The sequence below is a fragment of the Macrosteles quadrilineatus genome, unplaced genomic scaffold, assembly GCF_028750875.1.
Source record: "Macrosteles quadrilineatus isolate MER2022 unplaced genomic scaffold, UCM_ALF_1.0 Scaffold_4__1_contigs__length_99947679, whole genome shotgun sequence".
NCBI lineage: Eukaryota > Metazoa > Arthropoda > Insecta > Hemiptera > Cicadellidae > Macrosteles > Macrosteles quadrilineatus.
Genome location: NW_026542597.1, coordinates 34,752,836 through 34,770,869, shown reverse-complemented (window position 1 = coordinate 34,770,869; position 18,034 = coordinate 34,752,836). Strand labels below are relative to the sequence as shown.

The 18,034-nt window shown below is 35.5% G+C and overlaps 1 protein-coding gene across 1 annotated transcript in view; it reads left to right on the top strand.

The window, feature by feature from the left end:
• LOC128991936 (F-box-like/WD repeat-containing protein TBL1XR1) overlaps positions 1-14,223 on the top strand; it is a 35,868-nt gene extending 21,645 nt beyond the window's left edge. Inside the window, exons 6-11 of the mRNA XM_054415225.1 lie at positions 176-337; positions 7,988-8,170; positions 8,793-8,995; positions 9,467-9,632; positions 11,224-11,325; positions 12,226-14,223. Of these exons, the coding sequence (XP_054271200.1) occupies positions 176-337; positions 7,988-8,170; positions 8,793-8,995; positions 9,467-9,632; positions 11,224-11,325; positions 12,226-12,255 (846 nt within the window). The 3' untranslated portion in view covers positions 12,256-14,223. The remainder of the gene's footprint in view (positions 1-175; positions 338-7,987; positions 8,171-8,792; positions 8,996-9,466; positions 9,633-11,223; positions 11,326-12,225) is intronic.
• The last annotated feature ends 3,811 nt before the right edge of the window (positions 14,224-18,034 follow it).

The window sequence follows — 18,034 nt, the reverse complement described above, 5'->3', positions numbered from 1 at the left end:
TTTATTTATATAGTTGATGTAGGGGTGATAAATTTTAAAAACAGTTCATAGCCCTTGGACTCAGTTTATTCAATCAACAATGTCGTCTATAACAGAAAATTTCATGGCCCAAATACAAGTAAATATTGTAAAATTCTGGGTGTCAGCAAGTAATAAATGGTTTCTCTGTTGCCAGTGTGACGGCACTCTACTGGCTACAGGCTCTTACGACGGATACGCCAGGATATGGATGACGGACGGACGACTCGTCAGCACCTTGGGACAACACAAGGGTCCGATCTTTGCCCTCAAATGGAACAAGAGGGGCAACTACATACTCAGTGCTGGTGTAGATAAGGTAGGTCCATGGATAGAACTTTTAAACATTTTCATTCTGGCAGTTGTACTTGTAGATAAAATTATCTTCCTACTCTAATTGAATGGTCAGTTGTCTAGAGGATTTGATCAAATTGTTATTAGTGGTCAGGGGTCAAAGAATCCTAGGGCTCCAAAACTTCCCCAGTTTTTTATCATATTTTTCTGTCATTAATTTAAAAAAATCAAATATTTCTAAAACACATACTGTGAGCTGATAAAATTACTTCTAAAATTTTGTATGTATTGTACGACAGTCCAACAAAAGATTGTATGAAATTAGTAAATAGTTGGTCTATTATTTTCTCACTAGGAGTTTGTTAGTCTCTCGGCACAAGCTCAAGTTCAACAAAATGAGGGAATTGGATGAAGGTGGGAAAAACACTTTTAGTCTGTGTGATGTACAGCATTTTTTGTCATATTTCGCCATTCTTCAAGCTAATTAATTCCTAAAACAAATTTAGAACAAGTTCTAGTTTTATAACTGAAATTCTTTTACATTTTAATTTTGCTAAATGTTGTCAGCAGTTGTATATTTTGCAGTGAAACAAGCAATATAACACCACTAGGGGAAACCCGTCGAAATCGACGGTTACTTTCAAGGCAAATACGTTAATTCATCTAACTGCGATAAATTGGGTGAAATATACATATTTTGAGCATTTAGCATTGTTTAAAGAGTAATAAATGTAAAAAGAATAATGATATTAATTACGTTAGTTGCCAAATTTTGTTGATCATTCAATGATTAAAATACTTCCTATACTGTATGCCATCAGAGTTATTATTAGTATGTTATATGCTATCTCTTCCTTTGGCAGAACCTTTAAATCGTATTGGTGGATCTTTTGTAGTTCAAAACTTCCGTGATTTCATCAGTGTAATATGATTTTATTTGAAAAGAAAATATTTTTGGGAAGACATATTCTAACTTCAAAGGGAGGTATATCCCTTGCAGTGTAAGTTTGATTTTTCCTTCGTCACGTTGCGTCAGTTCATATCGTACTTCTGTGCCAATGAATGAACCCTCTAGCATAGTTTTGAGAAATTTATTATGGGGTTACTGTTAAAGCTGGAATTCCTTGACATGGGGGATGTCAGTTAGTTGTCTCAGCCTTATCAATAACGTAAAGTTGTCAATATAATCTCTCTACAGAATGTTAGGTGTAGTGGAATACTTGAAGTGAAGTTGGCTTTTATTCTTGAACTGTTAGGGGCCTCCTAGTTCATATGGTCTTGGTGGCTTCATTGGCTACAAATAATGCAAATGACATAGCAATGGGACATTTCCAAAAAGCAAAAATACTGTAAATTGGCTGTTACGTATATATTGACATTTACATATTGTTAATCAACGTATCTTATAAAGGGTTATGTGATCTAGTTTAAAAGGAATATGACTTTTCTGTCATGACATCATGACAGTAGCTGCCTAAATAGTATTTTCTCTTTGTACAATATTTTACAGCCAAAATGTCGTGTTGTTTTCAATAATATTACCAACCCAGTGCGCCAAAGTCCGTATATAGGCAGGTGCAAATAATTTTTCAAGATGGGTACAATTTTAGGCAAGGTTTCTATGTTTGGATTTTATTAGACACGATAAGAGCAGATATTTCTACATAAATATTTGATATGTGTAGAATAATATGATAAAATGTAGGCAAAAATGGTGAAAAAGGTAGACACCTACCCGTACAATAGATATAAGATAGTTCAATAAGAAATCATTTAATCAAAATTCAGTCGGACCAAATCAGTATTATGATAGCGCTATCTAAATGTCAATTGTGTATTCGTACCGTATTAATGTCTTCTGTGTTCGTGTTCGTGTTTTAAATGTGTTTTTGACGAGTTGCAAGCTTTGATAATGTTGTCTTCGCAACGAAACATGTAAGCTGTTGAGCAATACAATTTTTGGACTATTTGACTGAGGTATGTAAAAAACCTATTATTGTCTTAAATCATTTAAGAATTGCTGTGATAAAAGCATTTTCCACTGATTTCGTAATGGAACGTTATATTGCAAAACATGACATGATAAAGATGAAAATCAATTTTTCACCACTCTATGATGTTTTTAGCTGTTTTAGATGCGTTAATTGGTGGCTGAAAGTTACGATTTGGTGGCCATGCCAGCTGTCATCGTCATTTGGGGACCGAGCAGTTTTTTACATGCCTAGGGCCGCAAAATAAGCTGCCCGCTTACTTTTTTATAACATGAATGCATTAAATACACAAACAGTATCCATAGCATTGCAATAGAATTGTATTATTGTCATCGTTGCCTAGCATCTTTTATAATTTTTTTCGCTGATTCCTAAAATTATTTCTTCACATAACCTTAAAGTTGTAGTTGTGTTGACTATCAGTGTGCATTATTATTGTGTAGTAATAGGGTATATTGTGGTGAAAAATAGAATAGAATAGAATAGAATAGAAAAATTCTTTATTGCTCAATGTACATTATATACAGTTATTGTAAACAATCACAATATTATTGAACACAATTCTGGTTATACTATTTATACAAATATGCCTATGAACTTACACAACATTTTTTAAACCTTAACTGTTTAAAACATGGGATATAATAATAAAGAGAATCATAGAGCAATAAAGCCCTGAGGTTATAAACCTGTGCGGGATCTATATTTGAATCTTACACAAACTCAGTAGTAGGGTAGAGAGTGCCTGGCCGGATCAGTACCACAGTTATACTACACAATATTTAAAAATAACATAAACGTGGCTTCTTCACATGAAAAATATTAAATTCCTTAATTCTTACGTCTTGTATTAGGCATTGTTTAACAAACTATAACTAAGACTATAACTATCAAAGGAAAACACTATGTCTTTATATTAGAGTAGTAAAAAATTGATTAATGTCATTATGGTTAAGTAAGTAGTTACGTATAATTTTATTGAATTGGTTCTTGTTTTTACACTCTTTAATATAGTTTGGAAGTAGATTATAAAACGTTGGTGCTAAGTACAAAAAATATTTTTTGAAGTGGGATAAATTGGGTCGCGGAACATACATTTAACCCACGTTCCTTAATGTGATATAGTCCTGGTTCATTCTGTGTGTATCACATCTATTAAAAAAATTCTTAAAACCTTAAAAACGTATAAGTTTCTAAAGGGCAAAATGTTTAAACTTTGGAAAAGAGGTAGAGAAGGTTTGGTTTTTGTTTCGTTTAGTATTATTCTGACGAAGGCTTTTTGTAGTGTGATTATTGGTTTTAATGTGGTAAAATATGTCCCACCCCAGATTTCTATGCCATATTCAATTTTTGAATTTATGAATGCGAAATAAATTGATCTAAGAAGCTGTATATAACATACGCTTCTGAGCATGTAGAATATACGGATGTATTTTACTAATTTTAGTTTTAAGTATGAAATATGTTCTTTCCAATTAAGTTGGCTGTCCACGTAAAAGCCTAAATACTTTATGCTTCCTACTTGCTCAAGGTCTTGACAGTTACAAATGTTAAAACTTGTAGGGCATGTTACGTTGTGATATTTCAGGGATTTTGCAAAGTGTGTATGTTTTGTTAGGTTGAATATGATATATTTGGTTTTTGGGCTCATGACCATTAAATTTGATGTAAACCACCACCTCAGAGCATTCACGTCATGTTGCATTTTAGTATTTAACTCACATAATGAGTTTGCTTCGTATGACAGAGCTGTATCGTCAGCGAAAGCTACTAAATTACCTTTAAATTTGCCGTTACAAAGGTCATTGATAAAAATCAGAAACAAGGGACCGGACAAAACTGAGCCCTGTGGTATGCCAAGTTTTACCCGACCTTCCTCACTAACACAATTATTTGCCCTTGTGGTTTGGCTTCGTCCTGACAGGTAGGAACGGAACCATTTTAGAGCAACTCCCCTTATTCCAGCATGATACATCCTTTCCAACAGAATTCCATGGTCTACCATATCGAATGCCTTCATCAGGTCTACGAAAATACCTCCACAGACTTTACCATTATTAACATTTGTGTAAATATCCGACATATACTCAATAAGAGCAGAACAAGTGTTTAATTTGCTTTGGAATCCAAATTGCTTTTTGCTAAAGAATTGATGCTTAGTTAAAAAATTTACCAACCTAACTTTTACTATTTTTTCGAGTATTTTTGAGAAAATTGGTAAGAGGGCTATTGGTCGATAATTACTTGGATTATATCTATCATTCTTTTTATATAACGGTGTAACGACTGCTTTTTTCAATTTAACTGGAAATTCCCCAGCTGCTAAGCTTAAATTAAAAATGTAGGCTAAAACATGAACAATGGAATTAGCTATAGTTTTTATTATATTAGGAGTTAAATTGTCATAACCTGGTGCTTTGTTATCATTTAATGAATTTATAATTTTCATTATTTCCTCCTCGCACGTTGGGTAAAGAAAAATTGAATCTTTAGTTGAGGTCCTTTCAAAGGTATTCCTGTAAGGGTCAAATACACTATTGATGTTTGCCTTATCGAACAAGATTTCGTTCCTCAAGTCATCAGCCACTGAGCAAAAAAAGTTATTTAAGGTATTCGTAACCTCATCGGGGTTGTCAATCAATTGCCCGATTTCATTTTTTAGTACAATTGGGGTACTACCTTTATGCTTTGCACCTGTTAACTCTTTTATCAAATTCCATTGGTTTTTACTATTTTTCATGTTATTTTCTAACTGGTCTGAAAAGTACTTATTTTTCGCATATCTTATTTGGTTTATAACTAAATTCTTAAAATGTTTGTATCTCTGTTCTAATGTTGGGTCATTTGGTTTTTTCAAGAAATCTCTATAAAGTTTGTTTTTAATTTTAATATTATGTTTTATAGTTGCATTCATCCAAGGGTGTTTAAAGTTTGATTTTATGTTTATAATTTTATAGGACTCATTAATGCAATGTTGTAGTTTATGTGAAAAATAATCAAAGGAAGTCGAAGCTGAATTTTTGCCAGGCCAAAAAAATATTTATTCTCCAAAAAAGAGCTGTAAGATTAATGGCCATTAATGGATATTTTTAAATAGCGTTCGTACCATGGACCGAAATGGTTTTGCAGCTCTCGATTGTTTTGAGTTCGAGACGAAGTCTCGAACTTAAAATATCTCGAGCCGGCAAAATCTCATTTTCTGCCCTAGGTAGGAAATATACTATTAAAATCAGAAAATAACATTGCAAATACTTATTTGGTAGAATTCAGTAACTCACAATAAATATGCGTTGTTTGAAATACAATTTAAAAATGAACAGCTGTTTCATTAAAAATAGGGATTGACGGGATTGAATTTTTAGTTCGGGACGGGACGGGACGGGATTTTTATTTCCTTCCCGATTTTCGGGACGGGACGGGATTTTTTTCTGTGCATAAAAAGAAAGCCTTGAGTATTGCAGTTACCAAAAAAGGCATACGAAATCAATCTTTACCGTTTGTGGCACTGATCTATAAAAACCAAAAAATGGGTAACAATTTTTCAGGTACCTATAGAAACTTGTGACTCGCGGTCGAAAGGACTCGCGGTCACGGGGTGATCGTCGGTATGACTCGCGGTCACGGCATGATCGTCGGTATGACTCACGGTCACGGCGCGATCGTCGGTATAACTCCGCGGTCACGGGGTGATCGTCGGTATTGACTCCGCGGTCACGGGGTGATCGTCGGTATGACTCCGCGGTCACGGCGTGATTGTCGGTATGACTCCGCGGTCACGGCGTGATCGTCGGTATGACTCCGCGGTCACGGCGTGATCGTCGGTATGACTCCGTGGTCACGGCGTGATCGTCGGTATGACTCGGCGGTCACGGCGTGATCGTCGGTATGACTCCGCGGTCACGGCGTGATCGTCGGTATGGCTCCACGGTCACGGCGCGATCGTCGGTATGACTCCGTGGTCACGGCGTGATCGTCGGTATGACTCCGCGGTCACGGCGTGATCGTCGGTATGGCTCCACGGTCACGGCGTGATTGTCGGTATGACTGCGCGGTCACGGCGTGATCGTCGGTACGACTCCGCGGTCACGGCGTGATCGTCGGCATGACTCCGTGGTCACGCCGTGATCGTCGGTATGACTCCGCGGTCACGGCGTGATCGTCGGTATGACTCCGTGGTCACGGCGTGATCGTCGGTATGACTCCGTGGTCACGGCGTGATCGTCGGTATGACTCCGAGGTCACGGCGCGCTCGCCGGTATGTCTCCGCGGTCACGGCGTGATCGTCGGTATGACTCCGTGGTCACGGCACGATCGTCGTTATGACTCCGTGGTCATGGCGCAATTGTCGAAACGACTTCGTCTCCTGCGTTCGCGGACCTATCGCTCGCAATAGCGGCGTCATTGGCACTCGCGAAGCGGCAAAATCGACGGCGATCGGACCAAATCCCGTCCCGAAAAATTCCCGAATCAAATGTAATCCCGTCCCGATAATCGGAAATATTTTTTCCCCGAAAAATTCCCGAAATTTCGGGACCCGTCCATCCCTAATTAAAAAGTATTATTCACATGGCCAAAATGTAAACAACTCTGTGGAGGGATCTTTAAAGGCTTCTGGGGCAGAGTCCTAAAGGGATTTTGCTTAGTTTTTCTTTTGATAACTCATCTACAGACCAAGACCTTTCTTTGGACACATCTACCAAGTTTCTACGCCCTCAAATTATTGGGGACAAAGTTTCCAATTAAATATTTAGATTCCCCCATGTTAATCTTACGGGAGAAACTCGCAACTTTGATGGCCTGTGGGGCAAAGCCCGAGGGTTTTTATTACCGGAATTGGTGAAAGGGGGCGTCTACACAAAAAATACTTTATTTTGACACGTCGTTTGTAAAAATCCGTCCGGAGGAGTAGTGTTTTGTAGAAATCGCCTTCACGTATTATATATAAGGATACCTGAGGAGAAACTTACCAGGATTTAAACTCTAAATCTTCAGTGCTGGCCATGGCCTGGGATACAATGGCTTAGACCTATAAGGATGATTAATATAAAAATATTTATAACCATATGATAGTACATTAATTAAACCTATTATCTTCAACTGATTTCTTATCACTCTAGGGAAAAGTTGATACTTTGGATTCGCAAGATGTGTTTTGAAAACAGCTGTTTTTATTTGACAAAAAAGTAAAACTTGATTGTATTTTTCTGATGCAGCTGAACTTAAGTAAGTGCCTAAATTTTCCCATACTCTTGGTGATTTGCTCTAGACATTGTTCACACATATTCTGCACACCTACCAATAGCTTTAGTTTAAATTATAATTAAGTATTATCAGACTTCCTTAAATTACAGGAATTACTTTGCATCCACTCCTAACTTTCCAGTTGTGCTAGTTTATTTAGGCCTAGATTTACTGTTGACCATAATTTATTTACTGACTTGATACTGAGTTGATTTACTGGTCTCCATAATTTATGGTGCTCATCGTCTTTAAAAATGTGAAAAAAAATATGACACCTAAGTTTTTATAAGAGAGCTCTCAAAATTTAATATTTTCTTAGTTAACCTCAACAAACTCTATAATGCAAAGAATCGTATCTTTAAAATATAGCTTATTTAAAACCTATATTGAATGGTAAAGATCTCAAGACGTTTACCGATCAAGTAATGTAACTTTTCCCGCAGACAACCATTATCTGGGATGCAGCTAGTGGTCAGTGTACGCAGCAGTTCTCGTTCCACTCTGCGCCAGCGCTGGATGTCGACTGGCAGACCAACACCAGCTTTGCCTCTTGCAGCACGGATCAGTGCATCCACGTGTGTAAACTCAATGTGGACAAACCCATCAAGTCTTTCCAAGGCCACACGGTAGGTCTGACACTGGGGTTGTGGTTGATTTATTATTTGATTTATGTCGTCTTGTAAGACCAATTTATTTATTTTTTAGATCACCAAAAGTTTTGGGAAATTTTTAGAGATTTCTGTAAATATTTTATTTATAGGCTAATTTGTTTTGGTGCCTCAACGGAATTTATTCAATGCTGCCTTAAGTAGGTAGTACTTTTTTTACAGAGGTTGGTTGCCTCTTACATTGCATTTGCCCTTCCACAAGAGCCACAGAGGCTTGTGCATGGAACGTGTCCAGCAAGGGGTGAACTATTACAGTACACGGGTGAAATTTACTGATAACTAAGTAGTGGCAGGTACCAAAATCAAATCCCCACGACATCACTGCCTTGGCCCCGAAGTCTGTGGTTCTACCGACTCACCTATTTAGTATTTACTTAAATATTGCATAGCCTATATGTAGGTTACTTAAAAAAAAAGATATTATCTTCTAATGGTTTACCGCACTTAGGAGATTTTTGTTTCGGACACTAAATTTGTTTACCCAACTGCTCCAATACAAATCTCTAACAACTTTTTACTTCTAAAATTAATTTTGGCTATTAAATTACACAATAACATTGATAACGTAAAATGTTGACAGAACGAGGTAAACGCCATCAAGTGGGATCCGCAAGGTAACCTGCTGGCGTCGTGTTCGGACGATATGACCCTCAAGATTTGGTCAATGAAGCAGGACACTTGTGTTCATGACCTGCAGGCTCACAGCAAGGAGATCTACACTATCAAGTGGAGCCCGACCGGACCCGGCACTGCCAACCCCAACATGAGTCTTATACTGGCCAGGTACCATATACAAACAGCTGCTAGTTAAACATTTTGATTTATCATATGGATCTCAACACCAACTGAACACCAGACCAAAATCGGCAGCTAGGAAAGCCCTCGTTAAGTCTTTAAATAACTTTTATAGTTTGGTGGTGATGGTAGTTTGAACCTCAAAGTTCATTAAAGTTGAATACCAAAGTCTTTTAATTCTCTTCATCACTGGTGTTTGAAGAGGTCTCACAACACATTCACACAATGATACAGACACAAAAACTTGCAACTGATTGCAGTCATGTGTTTCTGACTGGTGTCAAGTCATATGACACCATCAATCATATCTTGTCTTAACATCCGGTTAAGGAAAATTAGGTGTTTTTGTTTTTGACCTCTAAATAGTTACCTTGCAGTATTTGTTGATGAAGTATTTATTACTAAGGTCTAAAAGGGGGAATTTAACAATGACAAGTACCTGACTGATGTTTGTTTTAGTGCTTCGTTTGACTCGACAGTTCGACTGTGGGATGTAGAGAGAGGTGCTTGCATTCACACTCTCACTAAACACACAGAGCCAGTATACAGTGTGGCGTTCTCACCCGATGGAAAGTTTCTCGCTTCTGGCAGCTTTGATAAATGTGTCCACATTTGGTCTACACAGGTAAACCAATATTTCTTACATCTGGCTTTAAGACTTTTTACACTTACGTTTCTCTTGTCATTAAGCATTTTTTGTATAAAAATAAAACTGGCCCAAAAAAGATCTGTTTGGCCCATGTTCTATCCAAAGAAATCGCATCAGACGACTAGTTGCATCGGGCAACAAGACAGTTGTCATGGACCTTTCAAGGGACAAAATCCACTGATTTGCAGTCAAACCGTTCTGCGTGGAAAAGCTTCTAAAGAAACCAGACATAGGAACACCATAGACACAAAAAACCTTATAAAGGAGAAGCATACTTAAACTTCCTTCTCGAACACCAGGTGAAAAAAACAAAAAAACATTTTAACCTGATTAGAGAAAAGACTTACAGTAAGAGGGACTCTTGTACACAGAAATAGAGATTACCCGAACATGACTCGTAGGTTCTATTTGTTTAATGTTGAAATAACGTGTAAATATTTTACGACTCCATCAACAAGTTAATTTCAACAAGTGGATTTCAGAATCGGTGAGTGAAGAGTCGTGGTTGTGGGACAGAGAAGTGGGGGAAGGGGTCGTTGGAGTTAGTTTAGTTAAGGTACACAGCATAGTAATAGGGGTAACATAGTCTGGACAAGAAAGTACTAGGTGACAATAGTAACAGTACAGGATGTTTTTTTAACGTGCAACCCAAATTAAAAGTGCTGTAAGACACATTTTAATGGCCAAACAACCTTATATTTTGGCATCCCTGTGTTCTTCACTTCATTGCCTGTCAGTTGATATGCATTGTTGCATAGTTTTATCTATGAGGTGTAGTGTTATTGGGAATTTATTTTTAATAAGACACAACATTGTATTTCCCCAATCTCCAGGAGCTTAGTGTGCAGGTTTGCTGCGTGGGAGTAATTTTGTTTAGGATGGATTTGGCTTCCTAAAAAATTTTCTATTATTAGCATGTACAAATATAAGGAAACCGAGTCTGTAGTAAACAAAAACTACCCCCGTCGCAGCAAACCTGAAGACTGAGCGAATTTCCATTTGCTTGATTTGATTTTAACTTGAATTCGGATTTGGTTTCCTTAAATTGGTATGTACTAATAATAGTTGATTCATTAGGAATCACATTTGGAAACTTAATTTCAAACCTTTCATGACATAAAACCAATGATCTTCTTTTTCATGGTATTATTCTAACTCTGAGATTGGGAAAATGCCATGTTGTGTCTTTTACAATAAATTCCCAGCAACACTAAACCTCATAGATAACTATGCACCATGCATATTAGCTGATCGGCAATGAAGTAATGAGCACAGGTATACCAAAATATAAGATTGTTTTGCGATTAAAATATGTCTTACAGTACGTTTAGTTTGGGTTGCACGTTTGGGTTACGTCAATGTAAAAGAACCTCTCCAGCAGCCCCCTCCACACTCTTATCCTGAGAAAGTGTGACTGTGCTTATAATCCTAGAGACTAATTTTATCAGGCTAGTTTAACACTACCCCTTTCAACTCTTTAATCGACCACATAGCTTTCTCTTGTAATATAACCTCTAAAGAGTAAGGCTTCACTTATCGTAGCAATGATGACATTGTTTTCCAACAGAGTGGCCAGCTGGTGCATAGCTACAAAGGTACGGGAGGCATCTTTGAAGTGTGTTGGAATTCAAGAGGTGACAAAGTTGGTGCTAGTGCGTCAGACGGCAGCGTAAGTGTAATTTTTCATGTGTTTTGTTACTTTTAAAATTTTATGTTTACATGTGTGTCTGTTGCTCAAATCCAAGCATGATTGACTGTGCTGCATTAGGGTAAATTTTTATCAAAATTGTACATTCTAATGGACCAGTTGAAGACATTTTTCAGTCTTATTTAAAGACATTTTACATTCGTATGGGTAATTTGAAAATAATGTTGAAATGTTTCTGTACAGTATTTATAGAGGATGTTTTGCTGTTCAATATTTATTTGTTGTTATTAAAATGACTTTAAATAATTTCAACGATTTAAAAAAAATCTTTGAAGACGTTGATGGTGTTTCCACCATTACCGCTCAATTCAATATTGTGCTGCCATCGCGGAAGACAGTAATGAGATATTTCAGATTAAAATTTGAACTGGCTAATTAGAACTTTTCATTGCTGCTAAAATTTAGTTTAACTTAAAAAAACCATTACCCCAAAATTACTTTATGTAAGGACTTATTGTGGTTATCTTGACATGAAAAGTATTTTTGTTTTCTAGCTTAGTTTTTTAGTTAATGATGAAATATGACAAAAAATATAGTTCATTACAAGGACAAATGTGTCTTTTCAATCCTTGCTCATTTTCCGACCTCGGGTTCGCCTCTATCGTAGAACTTTAGCTCAGGTCGTAAAGAGACATTTTACATCCTAGTGATGAAATATACAGTACTATATTATGGAATTTTAAATTACTAGTGCTTTTTTAACCCTAAAATTTAATAGTAGTCCCTGATTGGCAACTATTTTTTTAATTTGTCTTGAAAATGTCAAGTTGTGTCAAGGTGTGACACAACCAGTCAAGTTGTGCTACTCAAAATAGGTTGTTTATCAAAGAGCTTTTCTTTTACAATTCAATTCTTTTGCAGGTGTTTGTTTTGGACCTGAGAAAGTTGTAATGACTAACCGGAGATTCACCATTGGTGCAGTTGCATGATCTCTGATTCTCACTTAGTGAGTAAAACTGATGACGTATCAAAACGTCATGCAAATAGTTGTACGCCTTTTAAAGAGTGTCAAAAATTTTTAGTTTAAGCTCAACCATCTTTACTGTTATCTTCAACCTCAATTCAAATCTGAGAGCATTATTATTATGAGATAAAACGTTTATGGATTTGACAATCCAGGAATACAGGTGGACCTTTAGAGATGCAAAAGTTTTTGAGCTGAGCTCAGTTTTGATTTTGGAATAATCAGTAGTAATGGGTAGCTTATTTAAACTTTTGTTTCTAGCTCAATAATGATCTTGAGCTTTTTACATTCTTCATTAATGATAAAGCAGTAGAAGTATAATCGTCCAGGCTAATGAAACAGCCATTCTTAGTCAGCTAAAAGCTACTGAAGGTATATCACTTGATTGTAGAATTGTCCTCCACCTAGGCTTGTCTTAATTGGCAATCAAAGTTTGAGTCCTGGCTCAAAGAATTGAATCGATAGTTAAACATTACGTAATTAATCCAATTAAATTTGTCAACAAAAGATAATCGAATGTAGTTCTACAAATATGGTATAGTGCAATAATATGCATTACAGATTAGTTAAAAGCATGTCTTGAAAAGAAGAAGTTTTGTGCATTAATTTCATCCATAATTTTTAGGATTTCCACAATTTGGATTTTGAAGTTCCACTATATATTCTCATAAAAATAATCCTCAAAATGTTTTATCGTATGCAATATGGTTGATGATTTTTGTGATCAATCTTAATAATAAATTTTGATTAAGAGAAAGAGGTTCTGAAAATTCAAGGATATTAACAAAACACTACAATTTTATTGCGTATGGGTCAATAAAACATGCAAATTGTGCTAGCTTCCATTTGACTAATTTTTATAATCTGAAATTAAATAGGTTACATGTACAATGGTGTCAGTGTCATAGGTACATAATTAAATGAAAATGTCTATACATAATTTTGTTGTATTTCATGGGATATTTTCATTATTATATTAGAATATTAGACTTCCAGTCCTTGTTATACTCAGGGTTCTTATTTTCTCCTTTTACTGATAAGTAAACTGTAAAGTTAAAATCTCAAATGGCCATGTTCAAAACTAATTTGTTTTAATATTTGCAAGTTTTAAGTCTTGGTTAGTTATATTTTTTTGTCTTTTCACACCTTTTGATTTTGCAAAACTTGTTTCAAGACTTTTATCTAATGTTCATTTAAATAAAGTTTTTATAAATCTGCTAACTTGTGTGAAAATATCGTTAAAAACGATTAAACCTACTGTAATACTCAAATGTAAAAACTTATACCTCAGTTTTAAGATATGTGAATTTCTGGTATACATAATATATCATTATTTTTTTGTTTATTTAAATTTACAATATATAGACTATATTAAGTTAGTTGGATAATTTGTAAATAACGTAGAGTAGGCGAATCAATTACTATATTTTACTTTAGTCTAAGTCTAACTACTTGTTTAAGTTATACAGATACAAATATTTGTATAGATGATTTATTTAAGATAAGGTGTTGTCATTTCCATGTATTTGGTCTTAAAATATAATTTGAAGAGTTTTTGTAACAGACAATGTATATTTTTAAGTAGTTTACGGATTAATATTTATACAGTTGACTGTGTAATAGTATTTTTATATTACACTGAATTTTTTTAAATCCTTTTATTTGTTGACATTTCCTGCTTTATTTTCCATGGTAAAGAACAAATAGATGGAATGAGTAAAACTATCATCCTAATAACTAATCCAAACAACATATTTTTCTTTGCCTTTATTTCTATAAAATATCAAAACTGGATAGTTGCATTAGAAAACATGTCTGCCTCATTTTGTTTGACTATTGTATCCCTTAAGACTGTAAACAGAAATAAAATTTGAATTTATGTTTTTTCCAATAAATGTGAGTGTTTTTATCCACCTTTTTTACAGTTTTTGTTAATATTTCAAGGGAAAGAAAAAAAACAGAGTGCACCTAAAATGGTGTGCCTGGTTTTTTTAGCGAATTTCCCATATAGGGAATAAACTATTACCATAGTACTCATGGTATAAATTGGACCCGGGACCGATTTACTTTTTCGTTTTGAGGTCCCTAGAGGCCAAAAACACCATCCGTTCAAATTCATATATATATATATATGTGTGTGTGATGTGGAAAGCAAAAAGGGACCTCTTGTCGGGGTTGCGAAAGTTTCAGTACGGCCGATATAAGTACCTAATTAAGGTTGAAAATATCGAAATTCGGGTTTTTATCAATTGTTATACCTCATTTATCATAGAACAGGACAGTATCGGCTAAAATATCGAATTGAAGACATAAAAGGTCGAAATAAATCATTTTGTTAGCCTCTGAAAAATTTAGAGAACTACAACAAAGTTCAGTGTACGGAGAACAAAATATCTCACAAATTTTGCGGTCCCGATAAGAGGTACCTTTTATAATCTTATGGAGAAATAACCTATGTTATTTCCGACATAAGGTCCCTAAGGTTCCATAAGGGCCGACAAGAGGTCCCTTTTCTGAAATGTGATTTTTACGACATGCTTCTATAAAACAATTATTTAAATGAAAACTACCGAGAGTTAAGATAAAAATTGGTTTTGCCTCCAAAGAGGACATTATAAGCTTTCTTTTGATACCAAAATATCTTCTTAAAGAAGAAAAAAAAAAAAAACTGTTTTAATGCGTACTTGAAATTTTCAGAAGTGTTTTTCTCAAAATGACCCTTTTCAATAACACAATTTCAAAGTCCTATAACTTTAACTAAAAAAATCGCAGAGGCATGGGACTTGCACCAAGTGATTCAGAATTTAATAAGGAATTCAAATATGTATATAACTCAAAATCGAAAATTCCCGACAAGAGGTCCCTATTCGCTTTCCACATCACATATATATTTATATATATATGTGTCCGTTAGCGCGATAACTCGAGCAAAAATGATCCGATTTTGATGAAATTTGGTATAAACGTGTAAACCTACATTTATTCTAACGAGTTCGCGAACCAGCATGATCGAACTAAGGGGAACGGGGTTTTATGGGGTAAAAATAGGTTTTTCCCATTTTTAACCCCAAAAACACAAAACTTTATAATTTCTTTCCTAACCATTTTGTAGAGCTTAAAAAAAACAAATAATTTAGTATATTGAAGCGTTGTTGTGTGCCTAATGGTTACGGAGAAAATTTCAAAAAATTGTAAATTTAAAATGCCAATATTATCCTTATGGAGAATAAGTCAACTGTTGTAGTTTGCTTGTTTATAAACATATTTTGATCGAATTTGGGAAATACTTTCATTTCTTACTAAACTATTCACATTTTACAAAAATACAACACTTTTACCCTCTCTATTGCAGCAAACCTAAGTACTCGTTAAACTAATTCTATTTAAATAGGAAATAAATGTGATATTTTTATGTAGGCATTTTAGTGTAAATCCAATCAGGTTAATGGAAATTCGCTTAGTCTGCAGGTTTGCTGCGGCGGGGGTATTTTATAATCTTTGAGAATTTAGGAGCGCTGCTGCCTGTGTGGTGTTTTTAAAGATAACATTTTACTTGTATGCATAATCAGCTGGAAACGCTGTAGTGGCATCAGTTCAGCCTGGTTTACACGGGTCGAGTATGGCAGGTGAGTTTTTCGGCCCAATTGATTTTTTTGTTTAACTTGCCAAATACTTAACTAGACTGTTCACACGCATCCCTATTTCTGAAAGGTACAGTGTGGGCAAAGAGAAGTAATTTTTATTACTTTTCTAGGACATTCCGGTTACCGTAGCTGGCGTGTTAAATGTTGTTTGAGTTTAATGGCACGTCAAGAGTTTAATGCTGAATTTAGAACTTAAATCACTGAACTCAATTATTAGAATTAAAACTGAATCACTACTTAAATTCAGAGGCTGCTTAGCTTTTTTGCAAATAACTTTTAAATAGCGAGGAAATCGACCAAAGTGGAAGGTGATATCATGGGCTAACCATGTTTTATCTTCAAGAGTTGTTAGCCTCCGGATTACGTTTGAAAAATTATTCGAGCTACAACTTCCACCCGGTCGCGTCACCTGTCTCGTGTCTCCGAGTACTCGGTATTTTTTATGTTAAATGTCCGTCTATCAATGTGCGTTTTCGTGTGTGTTCTATGTACTTATTTATTAAATGACGACCTTCATATACGGAGATGAATAACGACGCCTTGTACGGCCTGAAGATGATTCCCTGTGAATTGAAACTATAGTTGCCACAAGCAACATTTTGGATTACTGAATGCAGGTATTTAAACCATTATAATCATGTTTTATCTATTGTGATATTCTAAAAGAGAATACAATTTGCTACAAATTACTCTAATGCATTTCTTGGAAATACTCAATAAAGGCAGCCAAAAGTTGCCTCAAAATTAAAAATGTGAAAACACAGTTTTCTACGTATTTCTTATGGAAAACATGTTTAGGGAGTGAGCTTTCTAACTAACCCATTAATTAATAAAATCGGTCCAGTAACACTGCAGATCTATTAGTTGTACAAAGATTTTATAAACTGATTTTTATAAGAATAGATTCACGCACAGCGAGACAATGCAACACAGAACACAGTGTCAACTGTTCAACTGAACCATTGAGTGTCGAGTGAGTAGGCCTGCTCTGAAGTCTGAACTAACCTCAATACTGACTCACCCAGCGACCACAGAATAAAAAATATAAATTTAATTCTGTGGTCGCTGGACTCACTTGGCAGTAGTAAACAGATGTTTCGCGGCAAAATTGAGGTGGTGGGGGTAGTTACTGGGCCGAGCAACTCGGTTTTCAACTAAAGCACTCGACTCACCTTCATGTCTACAACAAGCAAGTTAGAGAGCGAGTGGCAACTTGCACACTGACTCGCCCGCCGTACTCGACCTGTGTAAACCAGGCTTTACTTCTCATACTGCCCCTAGCCCACCAGCCAGCGACAGCAGCTCTCCTTGATTCTAGTGTTCTAGCTGATCAAGTTGAAATGAATAGATTTTTAACACTCTTACTCTCATTCTACTCTTGTGTTAACAATTGATCCTCATTATCTATATAAATAAAATTAGAGTTTTGTCTGTACATTGCTCAGAATTATATACTTTTAGGTTATTTTTACGTTTTATACATTAAAGAAGCAGAAACGAGTCTTATCTCAATTTCTGTCTGTCTGTCTGTCCCTTTGTCTGTAACACTCAAGATGGCATTTTACGCAATCTTCTCCGTGAAAACCAGAGTACATATCAAGATCCAAGTCATTTTAATGTATTCACTGGATTGGCGAGAGTGTCTTTAGTGATTTAAATATAGCCTCACTACTTTGTAAATAAAATTATGGACGTTCAAAAATGCAGTTTTGTGCGATTTTTGTCAAATTTTCGTTCAATTTTTATCACAGAATCGTCTATGAAATAACGAACAGCTGTTCGGATCAAGATTATTTTTTCTAGCTGTCAATGACCGGTACTTTTCCATAGAATACATGGCCTACCTACTTAAAAAATAAAATTACAAATGACCAAAACCCCAACATTGTGTGGTTTTCGTCACATTTCCTTCTAATGTTAATAGATATCACCCGGGATTAATACTAATCATTGTTTAGAGAATGCGTAATCTATTAAATAACAAAAAGTTGTTTGGGTAAGGTTGCTTTTTTTCAAACTGACACCGATAAGTTTACGCTATAACTTTTTACGAGAAAATCCA